The 13,385-nt window shown below is 36.0% G+C and overlaps 1 protein-coding gene across 4 annotated transcripts in view; it reads right to left on the reverse strand.

The window, feature by feature from the left end:
• Positions 1 to 13,385, reverse strand: part of LOC116350949 (1-phosphatidylinositol 4,5-bisphosphate phosphodiesterase epsilon-1-like) — a 49,004-nt gene that overhangs the window by 4,304 nt on the left and 31,315 nt on the right. For all 4 annotated transcript variants that reach the window (XM_031782965.1, XM_031782967.1, XM_031782966.1 and 1 more), the window contains 12 exons: positions 7,515 to 8,516; positions 7,184 to 7,294; positions 6,478 to 6,638; positions 6,206 to 6,394; positions 5,623 to 5,768; positions 4,363 to 4,483; positions 3,928 to 4,266; positions 2,507 to 3,801; positions 2,307 to 2,440; positions 1,265 to 2,236; positions 434 to 1,186; positions 6 to 362 (listed from right to left, as the gene is read on the reverse strand). In XM_031782965.1, the coding sequence (XP_031638825.1) occupies positions 6 to 362; positions 434 to 1,186; positions 1,265 to 2,236; positions 2,307 to 2,440; positions 2,507 to 3,801; positions 3,928 to 4,266; positions 4,363 to 4,483; positions 5,623 to 5,768; positions 6,206 to 6,394; positions 6,478 to 6,638; positions 7,184 to 7,294; positions 7,515 to 7,827 (4,891 nt within the window). In that variant the 5' untranslated portion in view covers positions 7,828 to 8,516. The remainder of the gene's footprint in view (positions 1 to 5; positions 363 to 433; positions 1,187 to 1,264; positions 2,237 to 2,306; positions 2,441 to 2,506; positions 3,802 to 3,927; positions 4,267 to 4,362; positions 4,484 to 5,622; positions 5,769 to 6,205; positions 6,395 to 6,477; positions 6,639 to 7,183; positions 7,295 to 7,514; positions 8,517 to 13,385) is intronic.

Genomic DNA, 13,385 nt, shown 5'->3' on the forward strand with positions numbered 1-13,385 from the left:
CTTACCCGGTCTAAGACACTTTAATGGTATCACCCGTTGAGATACCATATGATTCGTATCATTATCGAAAACACTAAATTTTAAAAAGGCTAAGTCATGAAACATTACTTTGAAGAAAAATGTATCATTCCAAATGGGATTTAGAGCATTTCTTCTGATCACGCGCGTTTTCTTCTTGCTACAGTCAACTGGAATACCAATCATCTCTACTTCGACATATGTTGAGGCCTGCAAATTTGTTTGTTGCACAAACTGACCGGAAACAATATTTATAACAATTTGAGACGAATGAAGCCCATCAAATTCCTTCTCCAGTGGATTAAATCGACGATACATCAAATGTGATTGGTCCCATAAAACATCTGAGAACAAAATTCAAATTTTTTATATTGATTGAGTGTTCGTACTTGGGTAAATCAAATTAGAATTTTACCTGGCTTCAGAACATATCCACAGCTGCCATTCTCTTCGAACATGCCTGTATTTATCGATAATGGTAGGTCATCGGTTTGATAGTTTAGTGCAACAAGTTGTATGCCGAATGCCCAGAAAAATACCGGATTAAAATTGGACGAATCAATTCGTAAGCCAGCGGGATATGTACGCATTAATTGTGATTCCGTATGAGCAATTAGAGCCAAAGGATGTTTGCGGCACAGTTTCTTTGCGCTAGCCTCATTGATCGATGAACATTGATAGCATGGATGATTAACATTCACATGATGAAGTTTTCGATGTGATGTTCCGCTTGCACTTGGTGTTGCTGACGTTATAGCTGTCGTAGACACCGATTGTGATTCAGTCTCTGACTGTGCTGAACTTGAATCCAGCGAATTTGACTGCATATTTTCGGCCAATGGATTATTTCCGATTGGAGGAGCACATGGCGAAATGCTGCTCGTTTTTAAAATACTTCCAACCGTTACCAATGATCCGCTTGAATTTAATTTCGTTGGCATTGGTTGCTGCATTCGTACTGAATTTTGGGGGCTGATTGGATTCAGGCCACGAAATTTGATTGCTTGCACATAATTCACAAGATCAGAAAGTTCTCTTGATATTTGACTGCTACGTTTCTTTGGTTTGTCATCAATTTCAACGCGTCGTGTTGGTGTTGAGTACGATGACAGACTATGTCTGGATGAACGCTCGTCAACCGACCCAAAAATTGTGTGGAACGTTTTTTCTAAAAAGGAAAAAAAAAATTCAGAACATTTTTTATTATTTCCTTCTTCTTTGAGTAGATTGTATACAATTTAATTACCATCAATATTATCATAATCATCATCGTCATCATATTCATCGTCGCTAAAATCTTCTGTAACTGATCCACTGCTAACATTCGAAATAATTGAACTTGTGCGCCCCGGCTGGCTCATTTGGTGTCGTAGATTGCTACGATTACCAGGCTGACTGCTTATTGGAGCCGGTACTTCGACAATGAGTTTTTTATTTTTGATTAAAATCCGATTTTTTAGTTGATTCGGTGATGGTAGCATGGGTTCATCGCAGTAATCAGTGTCAAAGATGAATTTATTGACCAATTTATCGCCAAAAGTTGTCATAAAAATATGTGCCATGCGCGCCTGTTGTTGCAGTGAACAATGATTTTCAATGGAAAGAATTACGGGATATGGTGATGAAACAAATGCAGATCTATTGATCGCTTCTACCACTGATTTAAAAGATATTTTCGTTGTAAAAGTATGGCCATGATAAATGACTGGAATGCCATCGTCACCGTCCCAACAATCAAGCTCGACGCATCTACATCCAGTCAACAGCACTTGACTGTACAATTCGGCAGAAGATTCGCCCTTCAGTTGATGGCCTGTTAGATAAGTGTTATGAGATGATGCAATATAGTATTGCGATAAAGGTCTATCCATGTTTGATGTTGACTGAATTATACGTTCGTTGATGAATGCATAATTATCTTTGTCCATCAAATAGCGCGCAAAACCTTCAAAGCTCAAGCAATCTTCAATGCGCAACGTTGGATCTGGTTCATGGCGTCTGATAATCGCCCGAATCTCGTCATCCGTTTTAACTTCCATTTGTCGGGTTTCGAGGAATTTTTTCAACGTTGACATTGTTATCACTTGTGTATTTGACGTATCAATACCAGCACAATTTGTAACAATGCTAGCTGCGCACATTCCATCAAAAAATTTCTTCTGAGCACTCTGCTTATCCGTAATTTCTGCCTCCAATGAACTATTTCGTGTAAGTAGACCTACGTGTTTACGGAGTAAAAAGGCTCATTTACATCAAATATTTATTTTAATAAAATCTCGTTGGCTTACCGATTTTCCTTTGGGCGATAGAACAGCAAAGCTCTGGCGCACTTCGACTTTTCTCCGCATTCAATTTTTTATGTGACTTTCGGGTGACTGCAAGCTGATCAAATAAATCCCGAAGATCCTTTCGCATCAGCAGACTATCGTTGGAATATTATTTTGAACATTAGTATAACGAATAGCAAAATAGTTTAAAAATCTATTACCTAAACGATTTGAATAGCGCTATGAAATCAAGAAAATCCAACTGTGTTTCATATGTGATTGCACCGAATCGCAGATTGGTCACCTTTTGCAATAGTTGATCGCTAGATTCATTTCGTCGCCGATCAAATTGACCGTCATCGTGATCAGGCTCTGAACTTATTACATTTGTTGAATTTATGGCGCCAATTGATTGTCCCAAAATGTTGGCAACGGATCGCTTTTTCTTGAATTTAAATGACATTTCTCGTTTGATTGGTTCCGATGTTTCTGGTATGATTGTGCTTGTTGTGGTTGTGGTATGCATTGTTGTCCAATCACGTCCACCAAATAATTTAAGAGCATCATTTGCAAACGGTTCTACACACATACGATCCTCAAAATATAATTGCACATATTTTTCCTTCAGCCACAGCATCGCACGATCGGCCAATCGTTGTTGTCTCTTGATTCCCTTAATGATCCAATTCAGGCCAACATACCACAGACGACACAACATTGGTGGACACATTAAACAAATGATTCGATTATCGTTAATACTGTTGCCATAGAGAATGGTAACACAGCATTCAATGTGAGTTAATCCAAAGCGTTTTCCGGCTGCCAAAAGTTCAGCATCATATTCGTGATTTCGTGAGCCCATTGTTACTTCTTTGGCTATTGTCAAATCAAGGAATCCTTCGTCAATAGTTGGATTTTGTGGTTCAAATTCGTTTGTTGTGGTTGTTTGATGATGATGGAAAAGTCTCGGCGAAACTAATTCTTCCGGATTTATGGCCAAATCGTATTCTTGTTCAGACTTCAAACGATGCCATGATGGTCTTTGCCATGTAATCGAACTGCACGATCGCTCTAGCCGAAAAAATGCATAACATGATCGGCCTGAGGTTGCGTCTGGTTCCCAGATGACAGCGGTGGTTCCGTGATGCATAATTTGCAGTATGTGATGATCGATTCGAATTGCTGGATTTGAAATTGGAATCGCGCAAACTCCGTGATCGTGTAGTAACGGTTGAACGGGATTATAATTGCCAATTTCAACTTCGTAATCTTCTTCCAATTCTAATTCGGGATGATATGTCGACGTGGCTGCCATTTGTCGATTTCCTAATGAGGCCGATCGCAAATAATCGATTAAATTATTTGAACCATTTTTCATAAGCGTATGATGATGTTGGTGACAAGAGTCGATATGGTCCATAACAGCTTGAATTTTAAAAATTTGATCAGCGGTTAAGACGCCCGACGAACCAATCTTTGTAAAATAATGATCGTCTCCATTGTAATCGGATATGTACTGTTTAAAGAAACAACGACAACATTTTATTATTATTATTGACGAATCAATTAAAAAAAACTTTCTCTACTACAATTAGTCATCGTTTGAAAGAGACAAAAGTGATTTGAATGTTTTATTACTAACCACTTGGCCATTAACTAATCGTGAGTTTAATATAGAGCTACAACTGCCAGCAGTGTCGCGTGTTGTGCACGTTTTGCAGAAATAACTTCGTGCATCCGTGCGAATGTTAGTTTGTACTCCACGATGAACAGCTTCAACCACAGTGCTACCAACTGGAAAATGATGGTGATGCTTAATGCTGATATGTTCCACATCAATGTCTGGTGAACGGTCGCCAGATGCCTCGTTACAATAACTGATAGCAGTTAGCGAAAAGTTTATTGGTTTCGTCAACATTATTTCTTTCAAATCTTTAAGAAACAATTTATAGCATGGAATCACACGACAGTCGTTCATTTTCTGTTAAGCGAAAATAAATTGTTCAAGTTAACATTAAATCGCCATACAAACGATACAACACTTTGTATAAAGTTGTTGAAAGTGTGAACAACTTACCAAACCTCTGGCGAGCGCACGTTCATACTCAGCAGATTCAAGAGCAGCCGATAAAAAATCTAAAACTGGTATTTTCCCTTTTTCTGTATAGGTATTGAGTTGTAATTTCAATGGAACCGATCTAAAGTATTGACAAAAGAACGAAAAAAAAATCCACATAATATAAGTTTCAAATGCAATCGAAGAATGAAATCTGGGGCAAACAAAAAATCGGTCGAAAGTAAACATTGCTTGGGAAAAAATGAATTGCAGCAAAAAACCCATAGACACTTTTTTCGTCCACATTTACCAATATATTCAACACAAGCGTCACTACCGCATGGTCACTGTTCAGAAAACATTTATCTCTAATTCAGTCAGTTTTCCGTAACTTTTTATCTCATGTTTTTGTGCCATAAAAAATGCATTACTTCGTTTTTTTTTTTCAGTTTTCCGTTGTCCTTGATGATATGCACGCGGCATTTTTTTTAAGTTCCTAGAATTTCATTATTTTATATTTTATCTCTTGCCTTCAGTTATTTTCCACCATAAAATCTAATCATTTAATAATAATACGTCTTGAAATGCAAACTGAGGGGGAACATGAATTTTCATTCCAAGGTTTTGAACTCTTTTTACAAATACTCGCATATAAAATAATGGGATACAATGTGCTAATTTCATCCGTTTAATTAATTAGAGCAAGAAAAAAATCGATGGCACGAGAACGAAGACAACATGATGCTAGTGATGGCAATGAGTGTGGAATGTTTTGTTTTTGTTTGATGTCGAATTAGATGTTAGTTTATTGAACACGCACACATTCATTTGAACGGTTACAAAGTGCCAGTGATTAAAGTTGCGCATAAGACCGAAAGCAAGTAGTTTCGCCGGCCTACAGGACCAATTTAAAAACAACTGTGAGGCCGAAAGAAACCCCTGCTCTAGGTCTAGTCATATATTTGGCATTTGTACGTCGTAATAGTCTATAGTAGTTTTCAATTATGGTAGATGAGACCAAAGCGGAAACACAACAAAAACGGAAGCAAAGAATAATCAGCATAAGAATATAATGGAAAAATCGCACAGGAAGCACTTCATTTCATTATTAAAATGCGATTTCTCTCGTTTTTGTTGTCGTTGTCGTTGTTGTATTCATATTGTTGAGATTCTTTATGTTTGCGCGTAAAATGTAAATAGCTATGCATAAAAGTGAACGGGAAACCATGCAAAATGGCACAAAGCAAAAGAGGAGAGCAATTATGTGGTATGCTGACTTACCTCAGACCGGTTGTGATTTCCATTGCACCATTGAAATTGCCAATATTCCAACATGATAGTGCTGCGCGTAGTAAACAACCGAATGCTGCCTTCTGCTCTTGTGGCGTCGGTTGTGACATTATCAAATACGATACCCATGAGCATACCTGCATATATACGTGAATCAATATTTATCACATCGCTTATTTTAAAAGCAAATTAACGCAATCTTCTAAATGGTTTTCAGTTGACAAAAATTAGATATATTTTTTGTGTGAACATGAAACGAATTCAACGCGTACATAAAACATTAACGAAATTAAATTTATTATTTCATGAAAAATGTGAAATTAGAAATTTAATTATCGATAGCACTTTAACGCTGCATCAAACAACAAAATAAGACACTTATGAAGTATCGAAAAAGTCATAATGACTTCAGTCGACATTTTCCGATGAAATTTTCGGGTTGCTGAAGTTCGTGTTTATGTACATTTATCGCTCATTTCATGTGCAAAGTCACAAATGTGCGCATAAATCAATAAGTTGTCAGCAATTTCTATAACGACATAAAGTTCATTTAATTTAGTGGCAAATCGTGTACCTCTTCGAACCGCTTTTGTAAATCAGGTATTGACTTTGTGTTGGCAGTTGTTCCACCTGATGTCGATGATGGTGCGGAAGAGGTGGATGTCGATGCGGTTGGCTGTTGCTGTTGTTTCGACTTTTGTGATGCGTCGTTCTCATTTTGAAGTTCTAATATCACATGTTTAAAGTATTCTATTGGTGGTACCTAAACATCAAACATGAAAAATAATTAAAGCTTATGATTATATGTACAATGTATATGCACATGGTTTTGTTTACGATATTTACTTGGTAAAATAATTGGTATTCAGCGTCTGTAATGCGAAGTGCAACCTCTTCGGGAAAATGCAAAACACTTTGCAATTCCTCTAATTCACCTGGAAAGGTATGGATTGAAGACGTTGATGCAGCCGTAGTGCCAGTCAATGGTGTTATTTTCGTTAAAGCGACTGAAAACAAAAACCAAATACGGTTTCTTCTTTAATCACACATAAAGTGTTTCAATAAACAGATTTAAACTTATAGTAACCCCAACCGATGATGTATTATGCATTGAGCATTATTCTTGAAATAATCAATTATGCGAAACATGTATTAGTAGCTAAAACCAGAGATTGATTTAAATTGTTTATGTTGACCACTATGTACATAGATTGAACAGTACATAGATTGAACACTGCACATGAGTTTTCAAGAGAAAAAAAAACGGTGCATTTTGTTCATCAAATCATTTTCAAACATATAAATAAATGGAATGTTCAGAGGAAATTTTATTTAACCACGTTAACAAATTGAATTTTAAACTTAAATTAGGAATTTCAAACGATGCAAACATGTCAACGATTTGAATACAAAATATGGTCCATGCATCTATAATTCAATTCGGATAGTGCATTCCACTGTTTGGTCACACAATATCCTTGAAGGGTGCAGAATTCAAAAATGAATTAACATGTCCAAAGATGAAATTGAAATGAGAGATTTAATACAATACCGTCAGCTGTAGTGTCCGCAAGCTGTGCAAAGACTGTTGGTGGTGTTCCTGTCGAAGATGACGACGCCACAGCTGATGTTGTCGTTGTTAAACTTAAGCAACTGCTATCTCCTGTCGAAAAAAAATTCGATTTTTAATTCTATTTTTTGGTTTTTATTTAATCGATTCGACGAATGTTCTTGTTGAATGGAAATATTTTTGATTTAAACAAATAAAAAGACGGTCACGATACTAGATTTGATTTCAGATTTTTTTTTCTTTTGGGCCAACAGATGTTGGCTATTGAAAACTACTTTGTGAACAAACAAAAAATGGCATAAACCGAATGTACCTCGTTCGAGATGTGTCTTCAAATCGGTTTTTAATGTAGGACTACCCGAACTGTAGCTGTACTTTGTATTTGGCGATGAATTGCGATGATGATGGGGAGAGTGACCTAGTTTAGTCGTTGTCTTTTTTGATTTTTGAAATTGAAGGGACGAGACGATTGAATCTGTGCTGTCCTTTTTTGGCGAGCTCCCAGCTATCGAAGTATTCGTTTTCGGTGCATCCAATTGATGGAGCGACTGTTGTCCAGTAAGTTTGCGTGGCGTTTGGGGGGAACCAGTTGGAAGGCTTTTTTGGGCACTAAAAGCCTCCCGCATGGTTCCGGTTGCTTGAATTTTGCTCGAGCTGTTTTCACTCTCAGCTCGACTGGTATTCGATGTTACGGATCGACCAAATAAAATTGATTTGGGCCTACGTGGACTGTTTTGATTTGGCAACGAAATTGCTGCCTCAATCTGTTGATACCACAAGCGATAATTCTAATCTGATACCGTTGATATCGCCTTTGTGCACGTAGTTTTTTGCTTTTCGGTGCATTCATAGACTTTAGCGCTTCTATTTAATTTCAAACAAATCGAAACTTCAAAACCAATCAACATCTATTTAAATTTATAGCCGAGAAATGACGTTTTTACGTTCGCTCATCCTATCTATAAAAGCGCATAGCCGTATTTACCGTAAGTGTTTTCACGTTTTTATTCGAAAATAAATTCGTCGTGTCAGTGAATTGTTAAGCCGATGAATGCTGAGCTTTTCAATCAATCATTCAATATTCTGATTTCAGACGCCAATCCAATAACAGCGATTTGTTTTGTATTTGTTGCGTATTTTAATCAATCTCGATTGATGTACGAGAATGTTGAATTTTTCCTACCCCCACAGATCAAATATTGGCCACTTTTCAATTACTACCCACGTTCTTATCTTCAAATATTGATTCTTTCGAAAATGCACGAACTTTTCTTTTTGGGTCCCTTTTGCATGTGTTATGAGCGAATGATAAAATCTGAAAATACATTTAAAAAAAATGGGACAATGTAATATTAGTCTATGATGGTATGGACTTGTGCATCGTTGCGAATATTCGATATTGAATTGATTTTTTATGTAATCAAAGGAAACGAATCAGATTATGTGGATTAAAGGCTGAAAATTTTGTTAGAGCTAAGTGAATCTACTCATGTGTTCAAAGGCACACAAAAACCGAACAAAAGCCTGAAAAAAATGTTGAAAAAAAAACAAACACGTTTAGAGTGAAGACATTGAAGACAAGGGACAATCCTACCAAAAGATACACACAACTTTAAATAGACCCTCTGGCCTACGGCATCGACCGCATCATGAAAATGATTTGTAGCTGGAAAAAGTCATTTCAACTACTGAGATTCTTTTAATTCTAACCTTTTACAGCTTAAATGTTTAAATTACATGCTCGATTTGGGCAAAAAAATGTTGCCATAAATAAAATCGTATTCGGCTTTCCAACCGAATCGAGAGACAAACCCAAACCACAAAACCAACTAATGAAAGGGTGCTGGACCAAGAGCGAATATTGGAAAGAGAAAACAAATTAACGACAGATATCAAGTTATTCATGGAAAGATATATATTTCGTCGATGACGTTGTAAGCCAATGTGAACACAGTTGAAGTCGAGTGTTTGGTCACAGTTCTTCGAGCATTCATTCACTCCAAGCAATCCAAAAAGTATTGCCACCAACAGCAACACTCAAGCCCAATACACTAAAACGGTGAACGACAAATACAAAACAAAAAATGATGCAGAAAAAGTAAATATGAACAGTGGACCGCCGATTAATTTACATTTACATTTCTTTATTATCTATTGTTGTTGATTTTTATTTTTATTTTTTCGCTTTTAGTTTTACGGGCCCCACACACACACGTTCACTGTGTGTCTATTTTGTTTAATTGAAGGAACTCAAAAGTTGGTCGTCGTTGTCGTTTCATTTCTCCACTGTTACACTTTGAAACGATTGTGGTTGTTATGCTTCTCCACAGGAATACTCTTTGCTCTTTACCCCGGTGCACAGTATAATGAGCTTTTGAGTTCTTTGGTTTTTCTAATGTCGACACGTTGAGTGTTTGTGTGTGTGCATGTGCTCTCAAGCATCACTTTTACTCGCAAATAATGGGAGCAAACCTCTTGAAATATTTACTTTTTTAAGTAGTGAATTTCTGAAATGTTTACAGGAAAAACAGATAAAATTTATTTTTAAATCAAACAAAGAAAGTTCTACATGCCCAATGTCTTGGAATTTAATGGATTTGCGCTCACACATTCTTGAAGTTAAGTGGTGCAGCAGATTAATTGCTTGGTAAAAGGGAGAATGAAAGAAAAAAGAACCACGATGGAAATAACAACTTTTTATTTTGTAAAATTGTCCTTTCCCGCACCAAAATCAACCATCTTTGTCTTCAGACGGCGTGGTATGTTTATTTTTCAATTTTCCGTTATTTTTCTTTATTGCCACGTATTGGTTCTTCTACAAATTATATTTATAGCCACAACCTACCAGCTTGTTGCGAAGCCGATTAAAGAAAATGATACTTTTCGCTGGAATTGTATAAGTATGTGGGCATCATTTCCACGAACAAGCAACAACAACAAAAGCAGCAAAAAATCGAGAGAGAAAAAAAGTGCTCGTGAAACTTCCAAACGAAATTCATGGTGAGCTCAAAATATTTCATAAGAATTTCTGATGATTGCCACTTGATCCATAAGCACAGGAGCAGCACAGCACACAAACGAAAGCTGATATCACAGTGAATTGAACTTATGTTTTACCGTGCGCCTCTCGATTGTGATAAGAACACACTTGAACTGAATTTAATATACTAACCATTTGCTCAGGATGCGATGCTATCGAAAATATACTAAATTAAAGTCTCTTAGCATCTTCCAAGTGCACAATTTCTGCCACCCCTTTCCATATCAACACGAAGCAATACATAATGTATGGAAATACGACAGAATTAATTAGACAGGATGTAACTTTTTGTAATGTTCTTCATTTTTCCGCAAGTCCACTTATCTTTGGATCTTACGACTCATATAGAAACATGGTTCGCGTCGAATATATTGCAGTGCTGATAAATTCAGTATTGAATTTGTTACTTTATACATAACAATTTAAATGAGATTGTTCACAAATTATTAATTAATGAAATTTGAATAAATAATTCACCATTTATACGTATAAATGTTGAATTATTTAGCGTGTCTACCATCCAATTATCGAAATTTAATCTCAAATCATTCTGTATTATATATTCAATTTTCACCATGATTTTCACTCCCACATTTAGTTTTATAGAAATTCGATTGTAGAATCACAATACCGAGACGTATTCCGATGGATTTGAATAGAGACTTATTCAAATGCTGATTTCTATTATCCATCGTGGTGGTCAGAGGAAAAACAAAGAAAAAGATCAAGCTAATAAATTGATGGGGCAAAAATCGAGATGAGATAGACAAAAAGATGGGCAATAGCCGCATAAATTGCTATGAATAGATCCATGTATTAAAGTTATTCTTGGCATAGTAGTTAAGCAAAACGAAGACCAAACAAGATTTACAGTACCAATAAATACGATGTTTGTTGAGTGGCTGTTGTTTGTCGTTGACTAAAATCGTCTATTCGGTTACTTCGATGTAACGAAAAAAAATAACCACCGGACAAATAATAATGTCTTTTGATAATACAAAGACAAATAGGAAACGCGCTCTGGAAAATCAAATAAGCGTAAATTGGTGAGACACGCAATTTCATCAGAAAAAGCTAGATATTATTAGAGCGTATGGTATATGGTATGTTGTGGCAATCGAGAAATTCCATTTTATATAATGATTTACCATTTTAACAACTGAGTAGAGCGGTAACTTGTGCTCTTGTGTAACATATCCTACATGTAGATGTAGATATATCAAAAATGAATCAAGAAATAAATAAAATAAAGAAAAAAGAAGACCATCAAAAGATTATTAAAATGTAATATAAATAAAAATGTGATTCACAATGTATGAGACACACAAAACGAAATAAAATATAAATTCGATTCGCTTGAAGGGAAAAACCTACACACACTAACATACAAACAGACAGACAACAACAACAAGAGTAATAAAACCTGAACGCCACTGCCATCAATATATATATATATTAATGCCGAGGATGGTGAGAAAAATTGGGACGTGAGTGGCATATAACAGTTTGCGGCTGAATTGTAATGGTGGTAAATTTTTGGAAGCGCTGGTTGTATGCGGTCTAAGTAGTGTACGTTAACATCGAATAATAATACCTTTGTCCGGGCAATTCATCAGAAATTCCAATCGATATGATCGATTGTGTGTACTGTATAGCGTTCAACGCATGACATGGCAACACTTCTACCACTGTTTAGTACATGAAACAAACAAATAAAATGGAAATAACAAATAATTCGTGGCAGGTTTTTAAGAGATTTTCATCCGCACAAACATAATGATATAATTGTAGTGTATGTATGCATGTAAATATTATTATTTACATATACATATGATACGTTCATTGCTCCGCTTTGATTCATGATAACAGACAAACATCAGATATGTGTTGCTTTTTCGTTGTTAATTTCATGGCTTTTCAATGTATGTCACATCATTAAGAGAATTATAATTTTATATGTGATAATAATGGCGGTCTGTGCAAACACGCGTGTGAATGTGTGTTAATTTATGCACGATTGCGGCTGTTTTAGCTTCATCCACCGTATGTAATTATAATAACCTTTAATGTTTCCCGTTCTCTTTGAAATTTTGGGCGTGGGTGGCATGTGCATCAAATATTTAGCAAATTAATCGAAATTTAATTTGATATAATGAATTCCACGAATTATACGGAAAATGTAATGGCCAATGATGACAATGTCATGTGTGCAACATTACCTTCACATTTAATGTCGAAAATTATGCAATGCTTTTACGGTTATTGTTAATTTTATGCTTTCTTTTGCCGAATACAGAATCCAGCAGATAAAACACATGAAGAAATAGCGATGTTCAACGTGCGTCAGTGATTATGATTTTGTGAATATCGTCACACGAGACGTTAATTTGGTGGTGTTTTATATCGTTGTAATGTGCAGTATGTCTACTATATATCATATAAATGACGCTCAATAAAGCGGCATGATTTGTAAGCAATTTATTTCCCGCTACAGTCATGTTACTGTCAACGTGTCAACTACTTCGGATTTTATACGTGGCCCTGGCCTTATAAACAAAGTTCATTACATACAAAGCCTCACACATACAGCTTTGCTAATGCATGTCATTCAATTATTCATTGCATTCCTCTTGAACGAATATATTTTTTATCGGTTGTGCTAAAAGTTTTCGTTAATCTTGTGAAAAAATAAAAAAATAAAAAAGCGTGGTAAGCTTGTGATTGGGATCGTTACAGACCGCATTTTATACATTCGCTTCTTGTTGGTGTTCATTTAAAGCAGAGAAATAATGTTGTTTGTCCTTGTATTCGATGCAAAATTATCATTGACTCCAGTCAATTGCAATGTCCTTTTTTCTCCATCTATCAGCTTACACTCAGATCTTCTTCATCGCATTATAATATCCAATGCCATAGTCAACATCGATGTTATAGTTTTTGTTGAATGCGGGCCCGACACAAACGATTCCCTAGCAATCAAATCAGACGTTTTAAACGAGCGAACCAGCTCCATGGATGCAAGTATGCGTTCGAAAAAATTCCACTACATTACCACTACAGTTGAATGAGTGAGTGCTGCGAATGTAACGTCTGCAAATTGGATACTATGTTCGTTTGCAATTTTATTGTCAATGTCGACAACAC

The sequence above is a fragment of the Contarinia nasturtii genome, unplaced genomic scaffold (genome assembly GCF_009176525.2).
Source record: "Contarinia nasturtii isolate CC-2019 unplaced genomic scaffold, AAFC_CNas_1.1 Cnas_scaffold_4311, whole genome shotgun sequence".
Lineage (NCBI taxonomy): Eukaryota > Metazoa > Arthropoda > Insecta > Diptera > Cecidomyiidae > Contarinia > Contarinia nasturtii.